The sequence below is a fragment of the Hyalella azteca genome, unplaced genomic scaffold (genome assembly GCF_000764305.2).
Source record: "Hyalella azteca isolate HAZT.00-mixed unplaced genomic scaffold, Hazt_2.0.2 contig2691, whole genome shotgun sequence".
Lineage (NCBI taxonomy): Eukaryota > Metazoa > Arthropoda > Malacostraca > Amphipoda > Hyalellidae > Hyalella > Hyalella azteca.
Window position 1 is genome coordinate 1 of NW_025932956.1, and position 17,785 is coordinate 17,785.

General features: G+C 40.6%; 1 protein-coding gene across 1 annotated transcript in view; it reads right to left on the reverse strand.

Annotated features, from left to right (window-relative positions):
- Positions 1 to 13,033: 13,033 nt before the first annotated feature.
- LOC108682097 (beta-1,4-N-acetylgalactosaminyltransferase bre-4-like) overlaps positions 13,034 to 17,785 on the reverse strand; it is a 12,805-nt gene continuing 8,053 nt past the window's right edge. Inside the window, exons 5-7 of the mRNA XM_018171209.2 lie at positions 16,718 to 16,901; positions 15,874 to 16,092; positions 13,034 to 13,163 (exon numbers count right to left, since the gene is read on the reverse strand). Coding sequence (XP_018026698.2) covers positions 13,034 to 13,163; positions 15,874 to 16,092; positions 16,718 to 16,901 — 533 coding nt within the window. The remainder of the gene's footprint in view (positions 13,164 to 15,873; positions 16,093 to 16,717; positions 16,902 to 17,785) is intronic.

Sequence of the window (17,785 nt, forward strand, 5' to 3'; positions counted from 1 at the left end):
TGCTAGGGACGCACTCCAACAAAAAAGAAAAACAAAGCCGTCTTCGTCCCTGCATTATTCAGCCAAGTGATCATATAGGTCCATCCATTAGCCACAGTGAGAACAAGTTTTCTTAATAATCTTTATTGCCAAGCATGAACATGAGAACTAATGACTTAAATTGTTACCGAGATGGTTACTTGAATCAAGACTATTACTGAGACTCCTTACACATCGACGGCAACCACAAGACTAAACTAGGTTCCGCTATTCGGTTAAGGTCACGTCAAACTCTCTCTAAAACAAAATGAAAAATATACATCCTATCCAATCCCTTACAATGGTTCAAAAGAAAAGTAGTGTGTCTTACAGCCCATGAACGATTATTCCATGTTAAAGGCATTATACAATTTGAGGGCCAAATATACTTTTGCGTCAACCCTGACACGATAGATACGCAGGTTAAAGTACGTTTGAAGAGCCCAATATTTTTTGTCGCGGTGTCTAAAATGATAACATAGCTGCCGATGGATCGAATATCCTGGACAAGATACATCTATCCGATTGAAAGTCATCTATTATGTAAAGCGCTACTTAAAATCACAGCTCCGCAACGATGAGCTTCGTGAAGTGTAACGGGAGATTTTTGATAGGTTCGTGTTATCATGTTTGATTCTGAAAGCGGGTTGGGTTTTTATGAATAATATGTGTGACTGATTCCCCAAAGGCGTTCAAAGTGATTATCAATAATATACAATAAATCTTTACAGTAGAAAGGTTTTGTGTAGTTCTCGTGATGGGTTTTATAGAAAATTTATTTTCTAGATTTTTTTCTTCAACATCGTTGCATAATAGATATAGGTAAGTACACAATAATATGTAAGTACAATTCTTTTACACCACGATTTATGTTAGAAAATTTACAAGTATAAACTCAAAGTGTATTAATGCTGCTCATACAAACAGTGAAAAGGCACCGTGAATTTCAGTTTTAAAATTAAGTTTAACTATTATTTTAAGAACACATTCAGTTTTGTTAACACTTCCTGGTATTATTAAGTGGGTTTGCCGAACGATTACTGGTCTAATGTCTGCGTTCGTTCGAAAATGGCTTAAAATAAATTTAATTTACTCGGCACCAAAAAAATTTTCTCAATATTATAGAAAACTGTAGTATATATGAGAATTAATGCATCAGCAATTTTTCAAACTTCAAGAAAGACCCATCAATTATTACAATGTAGTGTACTTACTCGCCTGGACAACAGCTGACAATTCCACGTAGCAAGCAAATTCATAATGCTAACCATGATAGTGACGTTCCTTGGCCACCAAGATTTAAAACATTTTCGAAGAGAATGTAGTAGCGATATAAAACAAATTTTAACCCAATGCTGAACTCCTCTACAATTTCTACTATAATCACTGAACGTAAAATGTCTACAATGAAACAGACATCGGCAGAGAGAGCTAGTCTTTCGACCAATTCTATTTTTGAGACTTTCCAGGATGGCTAGTCAAGTTATTTTGTAGATTTCATCATATATATAATCTTGTGTGGCAGGTGTCCGACTTGAATGCAGCAGAAAAAACACTTGATTGCTAAAAATACGTTGTTGATAAGCCATATTCCGGGAAGAAGAAATCCAATTTATATTTGCGTGACAGTTTGTAATGTTAATGTTGTATGTGTAATGTTGTATGTAGGCTGCAAATTCCCTACTTGCATTCAGACCGCAGAGATAAGTATACCGGCGCTGAGGTAGGCCGAGGCTGGTGGTAGTAGCCGTGTCAATTCCGGCTTGCGTGTTGGTGCCTCGCTTACGCAGGGGATTACCTGACAGTCGCCTAGGTGAGATATATTATGCGTTACTGTTAAATACTGTGTTACTGTTAAATACTGCGAGGCGCGGAGGTTGGAATTAACGAGAGAGAGAGCAGAGCAGGTGGTTGAGAGGGAAAAGCGGGCACATGAACGTGAACTTCGAGTACTTTAACTAAAGTTGAAGCTCGAGGATGAGATAAGTTCACGTGAAACACAGCTGGAGTTTGCTAGGTTGCAAGCCAACTCTGCCCCCACCGGCCCCGTTGCAAACCGGTCATTCATCAAGTTGGCCGCCTATAAGAAGGGAGAGGATGTGTCGATATATCTCAACACGTTCGAGAAGGTGAAGGAAGCAAACCAGTGGAGCAACAGCATTGCAGTCACAGCCTTGCTGAATGGTTTTGCAAATACCAAGGTCAGCCACTTCTTCAGCACCTTACCTATGGAGTTGTCCTACGGGGAGATGAAACTTCAAATTGTCAAGACCTTCGGTTTCACTATTTACGATTATCAATCTCGGTTCCGGAATGCGAAAAAGAAGACCGGTTCGTTCAGGCAGTTTGTCTTTTATCTAAGAGAGAACTTGTGTAAAATGTGCCAAATCGCTGAAGTGGGCAATGATGCGAAGAAACTGGAGGAACTACTACTGAAGGACCAAATTCTACGGGCTGCGGAGCGTCCCTTGGCTGAATACTTGAAGGAGCGCAACATATTCTAACGCGATTTGGAATCGGTCATTCAGATGGCAGATAGATTTCAGGCCATTCATCGTCCATCTAATTCTAAGGGATCTGCGATTGATGCTTGTGATCAGAGGGCATCGGCGTGGCACGGCTCCAAGTCTAGACAGGGTGGTGTGGTGCAGGACGCACCTTGCAATAAGGGGGCGCACCCGGACCCAAGGAAGTGTTATTCCTGTGGCTCCATGGGCCACTTTAATAGAAATTATCCAGAAAAAAGGAAATCAAAATACGACAGGCAACTCAGGGACAAAGGCCCGAGGACAAAGGACAGTTACCTCAATGTTAATGCATCTTTATCGAATCCGGAGTTCAACAATTGTCTTCCTATTTCTCATGGTTTCTGTAATGGCAAGAGTGGCAGAGTGCTACGCGACACGGGAGCTACTGTGGTCGTGGTCAGGAGGTCTCTGGTTCCTGAAGGCAGCATTGCTAAGGAGACTGCAAGATTAACTTTTGCAGATGAGCATTCCATGAACGCCCCCAAGGCGATGATTGATCTGAAGTGCCCACACTTCACCGGAAGCGTAGAATAATTATGTCTCACTGATATTCCGTTTGATGTGCTGATAGGCAATATACCAGGTGCCACCTGTGCTTGTGGGGGCGAAGGTGTCGCTGGGAGCCGCGACCGAAGAAGTAACTGGTGAACACGCGTGGGCCGTACAAACGAGAGCCCAGCGGAAGGAAGAGCATTCGCGTGGAAAATTACCGATGCCAACGAAAGTTAGTTCGATGCCAGTACAATTTGACCTTGATAAGTTATCTGCTGATGATATGGTGAGGTTCCAGTGTGAAGACGCCTCGCTTAAGTCATGCTTCCGAAAAAGCGAGATCTTTTCAACCGGTTATCCGCGATTCGTATCTAGGAACGGTGTCTTGCTCAGGCTGAACAACCGTGGCAGGCGTACGAAAGATGTTGTGCAGCAGATAGTCCTACCACCCAATTTAGGCATAAAGTGATGAGGCTGGCTCATGATACAGTTTTATCGGGCCATTTAGGCACGCGGAAGACTCAGGACAGGATATTTCATCACTTTTATTGGCTGGGTTGTTTCGATGACGTCAGACGGTTCTGTCAGTCGTACGAGGTCTGCCAAACTAAAGTTTCAAGCAAACCCGTCAGGGCTCCGTTAATTAATTTGCCAATCATTGATAAACCCTTTGCCAGAGTTGCTGTCGATATCATAGGTCCGCTGCCCAAATCTTCACGTGGAAATAGGTTTGCACTAGTGTCAATTGACTTAGCAACCAAATATCCCGACGCGGTTCCCTTGAAGTACATTGACAGTCAGACAGTAGCGGAAGCGCTACTCGATATTCATTCACGTGTGGGGCTGCCCAGGGAAATTTTTCATGACCAGGGCACGAATTTCGTGTCAAGCGTGATGAGGAGATTCAACGAGTTATTTAAGGTTAAGCGGATAAACACAACCGCGAGGAACCCGACATGCAACGAGACATGTGAAGCGTTTAATAAGTGTCTCAAACAGATGTTAAAGAAAATATCTGATGATTCTCCCCAAACCTGGGACAGGTTCCTCCAGCCGCTGCTGTTTGCGTACCGTGAGGTTCCACAAGTCTACTGGATTTTCGCCCTTCGAGCTTTTGTTTGGTCATGAAGTAACGGGACCGCTGTACCTGCTGAAGAAGATCTTGGAGAACGAGGCCGGCGCGGAAGAAATACCGGTGACGACGTAAGTAACGGAAATGAGGCAAAGACTCGGGGAATTCCTACTTCCTAGATATTGCCAACACCAATGAAGAGATCAGCAAGCAGAAGGAAAAGACCTACTACGACCGAACCAGCAGGAAGAGAACGTTCAAGATATTGGCGAGAAGGTTCTTCTGTTGTTACCTTCAGACGCGAACAAGTTGTTAACGGAATGGAAGGGTCCATACGAGATTGTGAGGAAGGTAAATAGTGTTGACTATGTTGTAAGAATAGGCGATAGAGAGAAAACTNTCATGTGTACAGCTGGTGAAGATTTTAAGATTAATAATCAGTTGACACTGTCGCATAAGCAGTTACTTAATGTATGCCTTGCCGAGAATTCCGAGGTATTTAGGGACATTCCTGAGAGGATGCGTTCGATGGAGTACGAAATTTCAGTAAGTCCTGTTGTCAAACCCATTGCTAGTCGTCCGTATAAAGTCCCCCCAATTGAAAGAAATTTGCCAGGAGGAGTGGGCTAAAATTCTTATTAGCGTATGTGTTTATATTGTGAACAAAAGTTCCGATCGGTCAGAAGCAGTTTTGGCTGCTAAAGGTCACATGACAAAGTATGGAATAACTATGTGATGGATAATTTTCGAATCTTGACTATTACAAAATTGCAATTATCATCACTTCATGCTAATTTTGTGAAATGAATTTTGAATTTGCATTTTTTCCGACCCCAAGTCAGACTGCCACGTAGACCTCTATATAAAGTAGCCGCCAGCCTTATTGGGTTCGAATCCGTATCCGGGGCAGCCTCCCGACCCTGCCAATGTGGTAAAAATATAACTCAGTACCCACTGCAGTGACAGAGAGCGAATTTTCTCGTCGTCGAAAACTTGAAGACAGACGGACATGGCTAGCACAATAGCTCCTTTTTCCAGAAATGAGAAAATGCGCTAAAATACCCCCCCCATCCTCAGCAGCGGGAGGAAAGTATGGACAATTGAATTTATACGTTACACATTTTCAATACCTGTTTCTGTAATTCGCTGAATACAACGCGCATAAAAAAGACTCAAACTTGTGTTAAAAAACTTGTCTCGCTTACTACCGCAGAAATAATGCAAGACGTAGCCGACAATAATGCTCATAAATCGATGGTTATCAGAAAAAACAATACTGTTAAGTAATCTCTTTAATAAGGAACGCTGCCACATCGTTATTCACCGACGCTTTTGAAAATGGTTGAAAAATTAAACAATATTTCGGTTGTATGAATTGACAATGGCATTCCATTCTAACCATGCTGCTAGGCATTTACATCCATAGAGGTCCAACCAATTGACATACAGTTGCGTACATACTCAGTATTGCAGTGCAATCGAATTCGGAGAACAGTGATTAGTTGTTGAGATATTTTATCACACTGACCTTATCTGCAGTTCATTGAAAAAACGTTGAGCGGCAAACGAGACTCGAACGCGGCTCTAGATAATTCATAGTCAAAACTCATCGCAGCTCAGCACGACGACATGTAGATTACGCAAAAATTATTGATGCTTACTGATAACGACAATGGACAGTAAATATAATTATTTACTTTAATTATATTTACTTTAGTAAATCAGCTCCGGGCATGCAGCTCTGGCCGAGCCTGGCAGCTCCGGGCACGCAGCTCTGGCTAGTCTGTTCTTGAAGGCGTTCATACTCGGAGCGTCAACGATGCTATCAGGGAGGCTGTTCCACATGTCGGTGACTCGAAGCGAGAAGAAATGTTATCGCGCGGATGTGTTACAACGCAGTTTTTTTAGTTTATATAGCCGTGGCTCTGGTATTGGTTCTTGTTTCAAATTCTAGTAATCCTTCTGGGACCTTGTATAAGCCATGAGTATACTTGTATGCTTCAATGAGTTCCCCACGCAGACGTCAATAACTGAGGCTTGGAAGCTTCATAATCTTCAGTCTTTCCTCATAGACTTGCTTTTCAAGCCCGGAATTATTCTTGTTGCACGTCTTTGAACACTCTCTATTAAATTATTGTCCTTTTCAAGTTTCGGTGTCCACACGACGTTTCCAAACTCTAGGTTCGGGCGCACGACAGCAACTAACGACTGCTTCATCGCTTCTGCATCTAGGAACTCGAAAGAGCGTCCGATCAGTCCAAGTCGTTTATTGGCTTTATTAACTTGATCTTCAATATGCTTAGAAAATGTCGACTCATTGTCGATATTATCTCCCAAATCTTTTTCCATTGTCGAGTGTCGACTTCGACATCATCACTCTGTCGTTGCAACCGTGTCTTCTCATACTGTAATCTTGCTGTTCATTATTCTTTCCAAGGTGGATTACTTTACAATTGTCAGCGTTAAAACGCAGCTGCCACTTATCAGCCCAGTCAACCAGCCTGTCAAGATCACATTGTAACTGTACTTTTTGCGACGTTTTCTTCACTGTATTATAAATTTTTGTGTTGTCAGCACACATCGAGCACACGCTAGACACAGCTTCTGGCAGATCGTTTATAAACACAACGAATAAAACAGGCCCGAAAACGCTTCCTTGTGGCACGCCGCTGCGCACTGAAGCCCAGTCTGATAAGGACCCATTATTACTGACACGTTGTCGTCTCCCGACTAGAAAATCTCTGATCCATTTGAGTACATTCCCAAAGACTGCAATTTCCGCAACAGCCGCTCATGTGGGACACTGTCAAATGCCTTGGCAAAATCGATGCACACTGCATCTACTGGCTCACTTTCATCCAGCAGGCGGGTCCATTCGTTCAGAGTAGACAAGAGGTTAGTGGCGCAGGATCTCCCGGCAATAAAGCCATGTTGACAGTCTGATAGGAGATTATTAGCAGTCAAATGATCTATCAATCGATCCCTCACAACAGATTCCATTACCTTGCAAACGACACTTGTCAAACTGACAGGGCGATAGTTGCTCAGGCAGCTTTTGTCACACCTTTATTGAATAATGGTGTCACTTGAGCTTCTTTCCAGTCAGCCGGCAAGATCCCTTCGTTCAAAGTTTTTCGAAAAATGACGTCCAAGGGCCGGCTAGGACAGTTGCTAACTCTTTGAGTAATCTGGGGTGGAAGCCGTCTGGTTCACATGACTTGTTTGGATTTACAGCGATAAGGCCTTTGAGAACATCTTCTCGTATTTCAAAACTTGGCAATTTAGAGCCGACTGGGTGCTCCTCAATAGCTGGAATACTGTTCAATTCCTCTTCAGTGAATACGCTACTGAGAAACTGATTAAGAACGTTAGCCTTGCCCTCATCGGAGGATATCTTTCGTTGATTTACTTTCAAATCAGAAATTCCGTCCTTTATATTGCACTTCGAGCTAGCGCACAAAAAGAAGGCTTTCTGGTTCTTTTTTGCATGTTCTGCAATATTTTTTCGAAGGTTTTTACTGCGGTGCGACAGCTTTTTTTAGCTTGATTTCGAGCTCTTGCGTATAGGTTATAGTTAGCATCGCTACGAGTCTGTAAATAACGCTGGTATGCTTCCTTCTTTGTTTTCAGCTTAGCTAGAACTGTACTGTTCAACCACTCATATGTGCGAGCATGCTTAAGCATTGGCTGAAGACCTACGGCGTAATTATCTTTCAGCTGTGTTTCGCTTGTCTGGATAACGGAATTCAAGCGTAGTTTGCGGCTTCTAGCTCTGAGGCTGAGTAAAGTTAATGCATGATGAAGCTGGGCGTTGGCTCCAGCGCTTATTTAAGTATAAAATCAGTGGCCTACGGCTGCGCCCCCCAGGCCGTGCATTACAAGGGGGGTTTTGAGAGAGGGAGGTGGGGTAAGAGTTGGAAACAGTGGCGGGAGAATGAACTCCATCCTCTATCTAGTTCATTCGTAATATACGATATTTTGAGCCAATTTCTGTAGCCAGATATGATATTTTAATCAGGTCATTATTTTAATACTTTGCATCACGTAAGAATGTTAATTGCTTTCCCAGTTTTAACACGCAAACAGAAATGTTTCCGCTCTTCCACACTTTTCAAAAGCAAGATATGTATCAGTTTATCATGAGAAAATTTTCTAACTTGATGTACAGAAAACGATACATAACAATGAATGTAAAAGAAAAGAAAATACCAACGGAATTCACCATATTTTCAATGAAAATTTTAAACTAGCTCCATCATCAGTTAATAAAATTGATAGAATTTCCCTGCGTTTCGGTGCTGGTCTCCGAAACGTTTTCATTGAAGATATGGTGATTTTATTTGGCGCTTTCTTTGCTTTAAAACTCTTGGTGAACTTGCGAATTAAGCAGACTAATGATTTGAGTACCTACGTTGTCAATTTTCCTATCAAACTATCGAATGACATAAAGCTAATGCAATAAGATAAATTACTAGACAAATTTTGCTCTAAAAATGATTTATTTCAACTGACTGAATCATACGAATATCTACAGTGTTCATTTTTTTAATTAGTGCATACGAATAATATCTACCTAGTTCAACCACAAATATAGCTATTCCTCGATTTGCTAGATGATGGCGAGTCATTTGTGCTATATTAAGGTTATGTAGTTCAAAGAGGCTAGGGCGGTAAGGTGTTAGCGTGGTCAAGCTGGTAAAGGCGTGGACTACGACGTGGAGGATCTGCGTTCGTTTCTCGGAACTGCCGTCGACGTTTGCAGAGCGGGAGCTCATAGCGGTAAGTAATTTGATCCGTATATATGCATGAATAAAATACTTAAAAAAAAAACTTTTTAAAAAACCACGTTTTTCTTGTGGACTAAAAAGTAGAAAATAAATTGTGGCTCGCCCCAAAAAACGTGTCGGGCAGATTTATGATTAAAGCGAAAAGCACACAACACGCGAATTTTGGAAATTTGATGGTGAACGTACAGCCCGACCCACGTTTTTTGGGGCGAGCCATAATTTATTTTCTACTTTTTAGTCCACAAGAAAAACGTGTTTTTTTTTAAAGTTTTTTGAAGTATTTTATTTTCTCCTTTTTAGTCCGTTGCNGGGCTGCGTGTCGGCAGGACAAAGCATATCTGGGCAGGTACCCAGAGATTAATTAGCACTTTTACGCGGCTGACGTAGCCGCGCGAGCATAAATGTCTCTAATGCGGACATTTCTGCTCTATCGCGACTCTTTCGTGTCTCTACGTCGGCTCTACAGCCAGCGACGGCCTGCTCCATTCCCTGCCCTAAATTTTAACTGGGTTTGATTGTCTCTTGCAATTCGATTCAGGTACCAACTGTCTTATAGTCGGTTGCCGGTCCACACGCTCAAACTTATCGTCAGTCTTGCATGAACCCAAAGGTCTCGCCCGTCCGTCTTTTCCAGGTTTGTCAAACCTCAAATTCAGCCCACACGTCATGCGAGACGTCAAACTTTGAGCGTCCACACGCTCCGTCTTGTCAAACCTGGCATGACATGCAGGACTGACGATAAGTTTGAACGTGTGGACGGGGCTTTAGACAAATTCGACTTACGGCCTGACCTGTGCGTTACTGAGGGCGTCTTTCCTTCTCTTCAAAAAACAGTCATTACTTTTGAGACAGTACCTCTATAAACGTCAAGCATTCGGTAAGTTTCTTTCACACTAACGTTACCCTGCCATACGGGCCCCACAATTTGGTCTTTTTGAAAGTCAGAGAGGTTTGCCATTTATATCTTATAAGTTAAGTTATAGACCGTTTTGAGTTACGTCTACTTAGCAGTACTTGCGCACTGCGTAATTGGCTACCTGTACTTAGCTGTCTTCTAATATTCCGTCCTCTTATATATATCAAGAATCCATTCGAGCCTGTAATGACGATACTTGCCGTTTCGGAATGATGGTTTTACCTGTACCTGAAATTATATTTTTAGATATATAATCTAGAATCATTTTTAAAAAAGGATATAGAATTGAATTCATTGGCCTTGAGATGAGTAACATATATAAAGGCCAAGAACGAAACTCGTTTTTAGTTGAACTGTTCAGAATCATCTTTCAGGTTGGCACTGCACTATTATTGCTTTCATTTACAACAACAATGATAAATTACATTATTGTTTGGAAATGATCTCAGAAAAATACTTATAATGTCTGCATATTTTACAACTAACCATATTATTTAAGGCTCATCTTAATATATATTTACATGAAAGTAACACTTTTCAGCTTGAGATTACAGTCATTGTATATTACAGTCATTTTGTAGGTGCTGGATTCTATTGTTCCGACCCAAATAAGTAATTCGTCTACAAGCACTACAAGGTTGTATTGCGGAGCTGTCACCCAAACCGTCAACGCTTTTCATTTTCCATCTCATGCCATCGTCCTGCCTTTAGTCCGAATAAAAATCTAAATTGTTCGCAACGAATATTATGAATGCAGCCTGAAGTAATAATCTATCTTTTAATTTTTCAATAGCACGATGGATTCTTTGTCGAGTGTGGAGCGCTTGATGGGGAAACGCGCTCCAACTCTCTCGTTTTCGAGAAGACCCTGGGCTGGCGAGGCCTCTTGATCGAAGGCGATACAAAAAACTACAAATTGGTGCACAAGAAGAATAGGATGGCCTGGACAGTGGGCGCTTGTCTCAGCACGATGCCGTATCCTCATTCCGTGAGTCCTTTAAATGACGTTTTTTATTTATTAACTGCAAGCTCCGAATTCATTTGAAGATTTGATCAAACTCCATTCATTAAAATCAGTGATGGAAATGGAAGCAATCTCGGTCGATACATTTAATATGGCTGGATTGCTAATAAATCCGACTGATTCGATCAAAATGCAATCAGCACACATTATTCCTGCAGGTAATGTTTGAACAGCAATTCAACTTAAGGAAGATAAGCAGCAATGACGTGGATTTAACCTTAAACATGACAAACGTCATCGAAGTTCAGTGTCTGCCCATCTACTCCCTGCTATTGGCACTCATCGCGACGACTGTGCACTACTTCAGCTTGGATGTCAAGGGCTTCGAGCTGGAGGTCCTCAAAACCATTCCGTGGGACAAAGTTGATATTTAGGTAAATCGTGAATACGATACATCTTCTATTACATGTAAAGCAATCTTTCGTTTCACTCCCAAACCTATTAACAATTACAATATTCCATGAAATTTAAGAGCCAGTATTCTCTCATACTGTACATTTGGTGTGTTTATTTTATGTTCATGAATTATGTTGACAATTTTCTGAAATCTTACAAACACTCTCTGTGGAGTACATTCATTGCACCTGGTCCAAACTTGAACTGAAGCACTACATGAAACAACGAAATTATTGGTCTTACAATGAAGTCGCTCTACCTCAGGGATGGAGTAACGATTTTATCTTATTGAAGAACACCTACAAGAAAAAAAAAGACTATCTGAAGAACGCTCTTCGATTACAGTAGTCTTAGCATCACATACACTCTAAATGGCCGGCTGCCGGCTTATAAACTAGTTATATAAATGGTTCTGCAAGTTCAAACAATTTCATTTATATCTTAATAATTTTATTTTTCGATTTTTAGGTAAACAGTCAATCTCTTATATCTCAGTAAATCTAACAATATTAATCTTTTAATTTGTAGCGTCGAGTGTGAGCTCCGACGGATTCATCGAACCACCACAACCTCCTAAAATCTCAATAAAATAAACATGAATTCTCGCTAATTTGAACGAGAAAAATAAATGTGTTAATCCAAGGCTTGTGATTCGAAGTTTAAATTTCTAAAATCCCAGCATGTTAAGAATTTAACTGAGGATAAAAATATTTCCGATTGCTGCACAGTTTAAAATAACCAGGTATGGGAAGATGCAAAATTTTATTTCAATTCTAATGCACCTCTCTTGAAATTTTATTCGTTAATTGTTTCGCGCGCTCGAATTGGTGTTAAAATGTAAGCCCTGGAAAGGAAGTGAGCAGCTCCTCGACATCATCATTCGCGGATGACACCAGGTTGCTTATGACAATTACAAATAGGACAAACTGTGAGAGTTGGCAAGATAACGTATCGGAATAACAAATGTAGATACTATAAGCGCGTTTGCGCAAAACGGAGACCGCATGCAGTCCTGCGGCGGCTTAACTCAAAAACGTTACTTACGATAAAACTTTAAAAGTTTGAACGTACGTTACGTTTACGCTAGAAATACGCCTCGTACGAAGGAACTTCGAATTTTGTAAAACCCCATTTCATGAATATCACCGCTGCCGAACTTTTAACTAAATCGATTCATGAGAGCTTGATAGGGGTTGACCTGTCCAAATTAAGCCAGTCGAGATAACAAGCTTCTCAGGGGCTTGTTATCTCTCGATATCTCTCGGGGCTTGTTATTTCTTACACTGAGCAGAAACCTAAATGAACTTTGCGTACGAGCCTACCCAGTGTTTGTGCAAGGGTTCAGTCAGGGCCCGAGAATACATACATTTATACACGTTCATTTTAATCATTTGTTATCCGTTACTATACGTTCTCGATCATTCTACCGCCTTGATAGAAGTATCATTATAAGGTCATACTGAGCAAGAAAAATAAATCTATTAATTTCAGGCGTATTTCCTACCGTTGTTTTCCATTTTCATCTCATGCAGAGTTCTATAGTGCCGACTATGTGCTCGTGATAATATTATTCTGCACATAACGAATAAATAGCACACACAAAACGTAGAAAGGTGACTGAAAAATATATTCTCATTCAATTTTATTACGTTATATTTAAATGAAATTGATGTCATCACAACGACATGTACTGCAGACTTGTTCTTGTAACAAATTAAAATAATTAAACCACTGAAAATCAATAAAATAAATAAAATTATGTTATGAAAAGAGCCGCGCCCAACATTTTTACGCCAGCTGTTATGTATTTAGGATCTCAACATAGATACAAGTGTACAGTCTGCGCAGCTGTACGTCCAGCACGCGGTACTTCAAAGAGTTGAGTCCATCTGAGGCGTAGCGGCTCCTGCCCGAGCGCAGCATTTCAAACCTGAGATGCAACATCGCTTTGAGTACAGAATCTTTTAAAGTATATACTAAATTATGTAAAGCGGAGAGTCTGGAAGTCGAGCTACGATATTACTTCTAGTTCCGTGTCTGGTCACTATATATTTATATAAGCTGCAACATAATGCTGGGCGCATCGACTGGAACTAGAGCAAGAGGAACAGAGTACCTGAGGCTTGAACACAGACGATGCATGCGAATGTCACCGATTCGCAATAACAGTTGTCACTTTCGTACATAATGGTTCCTTACAAAAGTGGTAAGGATTGGCAAGCTTTTGATGGCATCCTTGTTTTGTAATTATATTTTCGATTATAGATAGAACAAACGTCATTAACGTGACCTCCTAGTATCACAGTCTCCTTAGCTAATAACCGATTTATATTTTTAATCCTAAGCGAAGAACCGATCACTCCGATGATACCTTAGCGTTTCTTTCCTGTCATCGCACGTATGTCTCCTTTTATAACAAAATCTGTATATACAGTGCCGGAAATGGCTATACGACCACCCAGTTTTCTCCAAATATTTTTTCTTGCACAAAAAATTAAGGGATTCTAATTATACGAGGTTAAACTACGTTTAAAAACGGTTCCAACGCTATGCGAAAAATATAATGTTCTCAAAATATATGAGAAGAAATTACGAAAATTAGAAAAACCTAGGTGGAAATGGTTATAAGACCAGGATAGGTTTTTCTCCATATTGGTATCTTTCTGTAACATTTCCACTTTAAAAAGTACAGCAATATAAAGAAGATATTGATTTTCGTCCTTTAGGGCCTTTCTGGTGTACTTCTGGTGTAGTTCAGTGTCCTCACTTATATTTTTTCGAAGTAAAAAATATGCCAAATGTGACAAGACTCACTGAGGCCGAGAAGACGCAGTTTTCGGCTTTGTGAAATGCAGTATATATAGAAGCCAACGGGACATCGAAATGGGTTAAAAACGCTCAAAACCCATTGCACAATAATTTTTTTGTTAATCCGGGCGGCTACGGGTGAAAACAGCACACTTGACCAACCCCAAAATTAACCGACAGGGATCTTAGGAGACTGTTTTCTGAGGCTTCTAAAACTTGCGCTACCTCTACTTCTATAAAATTGGCCACTGGAGTTGATGTGACAGCACGACGCATCCGTCAGACATTGCATGACTCGAAGAAATTCAAATACATGACGAGGAAAAAATGCCCCTGTGCTCCAACAAAATCATATTATCAACCGACAAAAATTTGCTGAAAAATATTTGCTTATTGGTAAGGGATGGCACATGATTACCTTCAGTGATGAAAAAAGTTCAATCTGTATGATCCAGATGGATGGCAATGCTATTGGCACCACTGGGCCGTGAGCCTGAATTTTTTTTCAAGCGGCAATCTGGTGTTGGTTCGGTAATGGTTTTTTAGGGCGCTTAGCTGAAAGGGAAAATCAACTCTAGCTATTTTACATGGGAGACAAGATTCCGAGGCTTACAAGCACACGATGTTTTACCAACTTCTCCCTTTTGCCGATGAGAAACATGAGGGAACATATGTTTTCCAACATGACAATGCTTCGATTCACACCTCAAAATCGGCAAACATGTGGTTCCTAGAGCAGATTATTACTCTGTTGCCGTTGCCGGCGCTAAGTCCTGACCTCAAACCCATTGAAAACTTATGGGGTATCATGGCGAGGGATGTTTACCAAAATGAGCGCCAGTTTCAATCTGTGAGTGACCTGAGCACGGCTATCCTTCGTTCTTGGGATTAAATTTCTCAAAAGACACTGGATTATATGGTAAATAGCGTGGGGAGAAGATGCATTGAGGTAATTATGGCGGAAGGAGGTGAGATTGCCTATTAAAATGAGTGTATGTGATCCACAAACGGAAAAAAAATATCTTGGTCTTATAACCGTTTCCACCTAGGTTTTTCTTTTTTCATAATTTCTTCTCATATATTTTGAGAAAATTATTTTTTTCGCATAGCCTTGGAACCGTTTTTAAACGTAGTTTAACCTCGTATAATTAGAATCCCATAATTTTTTGTGCAAGAAAAAATATTTGGAGAAAACTGGGTGGTCGTATAGCCATTTCCGGCACTGTATGTACGTTTTAAATGGAGCTAATAATTTGCTATTGATGTTGTTAAAGAAATTTTCCAAAATACGTGAATAAACAATTACCTCGTTGGAACAACTGATAATTCATTGCTTACCATCTATGTATTTTTCTCGACGCAAGCGTTGTTCTGATAATTTTTTCAGTCGATTGGTACTCCAGGCATTCCACAAACAACTTACATATCCTTTATGTAGATGAATAAATAATTCCGAACATGGAAATCTAGTTCCGTGAATTTCGCGCGCACTACCGCGTCACTTGAAAGGATGCAGAAGCAACTAGGTCATAACTTATTCGATCAGTTGTTGCTTCTATAAGTGCTTTCTGCTTTCGACCGTACCACGTGATAATAAGTGATGGCCAGCAGTCGTCCGTAGCAATTAATTAGCCACCTGATGAGCGTCAGTTGTCTGAGAACCAACAGAGGAACAGAGATCACTTGACAACGATTACGATAGTAGAAACGGACCGATGCACGAAGTGAGCCTGGATTTCACGGTCCCAAACGCAACGCACTCGTAGTTTGACGACTTGTCAAGCTAAGATTCGAATTCTTAACAAAATTGAGGGCAGTTTTGTTCGTCAAACCTGTGAGGATTGGGTTTATCCTTGTAGTGCCTGATCATGGTGTAGCGTGAGATATTGGCGGGGTTGCGCGAGATGGACAGCCCGTGGTGTTTAATGCGGTTGGCCATGTCATCATCTTCCCCGCCCCAGCCCCAGAACTTGTTGCTGAAGCCGTTCACTCGCCGGAATTGTTCCACTGAGATTGCGCCTGCGCCCCCGAAGATACTTTCGTATGGCAACCTAGAGAAAATTTATCTTGAGAAATAGGGTCATCCTGCGAATTGTTTGAATGATAATAACATTCTGGTCGTATCTTTCTTAGACTATTTCCTGCTCATCTTAAACTGATCAAGTCGTGACTACTGCTGGCTAAGTAAAAAATCCACTACTGTTGTAGGTGGATGGGGTCGATAGCGAGATTCACTTGCAGTGTTAGTATTAGATAATATCATTTGCTATAGTTTATTGTTGGATGGCGTGACTCACTTGTTGTGTTAATATCAGATAATATTTTCAATATAGTTCATTGCTGGAAGGCAAAACTTACTTGTAGTTCATGGTGTAGATTGTGTGCCTCACGTGTGATTTATGATGTATGCTGCAAGACTCACTTGTAGCTCTGGTGTATATTATGTGACTCACAAGTAGTTTATGCTGTATACTGCAAGATTCAAATGTAGTTCTGATGTAGATTGTGTGACTCACAAGTAGTTCATGCTGTATACTTGCAAGACTCACTTGTAGTTCTGGTGAAGATTATATGCCTCACCTGTAATTCATGCTGTACATTGTTGTACTTACGTGTAGCCCAGGGTGTCCACGGCGACACTCACCTAGAATTTATACTGTACATTGTTGTACTCACGTGTAGCCCAGGGTGTCCACGGCGACGCTCAGATGCAGAGGTTGCTCACGACAGGCGTACAAGTTGCGGTCGTCTTCAGGCAGCAGGTCGATGTCGTGGAAGACGAGGCAGTCGTAGGGGTACAGCTTCACGCTCTCCAGCGCCCCGATGTTCATAAGTGTTGCACGGTTGAACTCTCTTTTACCTTTAAATAAACTTATTATCAAAGTTTTTTATCTCTTTTACCTTCAAATAAACTTTTTATTAGAGTTTCATTTTATTTCAGAAAGAAAAACGTGGCGGTACGTTTAATAGAATATGAAAGGTTCCATATGTGGATCAAAACGATGTAGAGTTAAGGAGTTCTTGATAAAACACGGTGACTAAAGTGAACGAGAAAGTGTGAAGTAGATTACTCCTCGCTATAAGTTTTACACCAAAACTCACCGGTATTGAATGTTTAAGTGCTGGAAATTTAATTTTTTTAAAAATTTCCATAGTTTTTCCAAAATATTTCACCTTATATTGTAATTTAACCCATGTAATCAATTGTTGAACGAAAAAAGAATAAAAGTTTGGTCAGAAAAATATCGAAACGAAGCTGAAATTCGTTAAATTCAGTTCAATTTCCTTCTCAAGATTCTCTAACAAGGAACTGCTTAATTCAGTAACGAAATTAATTTAAATTCAAGAATTAAATGTTGTCCTAAATTTTATAGCTACTAATTATATTTATATACGAAAGCATATGAAGTTAGCAACAACATCCAGCTACAAGTTACCGACGTTAGATACGGCAATCAGCATACTAAGAATAATTGAAACTGCATTTACGACTCAGTCCCAGGTATGTACATATATAAGACAGGTTCGTGTTACATGTAAATTTACAGGTTCGTGTTACATGTAAAATACAGGTTCGTGTTACAGGTAAACTACAGGTTCATGTTACATGTAAACTAAAGGTTCGTGTTACATCTAAACTACAGGTTCGTGTTACATGTAAACTAAAGGTTCGTGTTACATGTAAACTACAGGTTCGTGTTACATGTAAACTACAGGTTCGTGTTACATGTAAACTACAGGTTC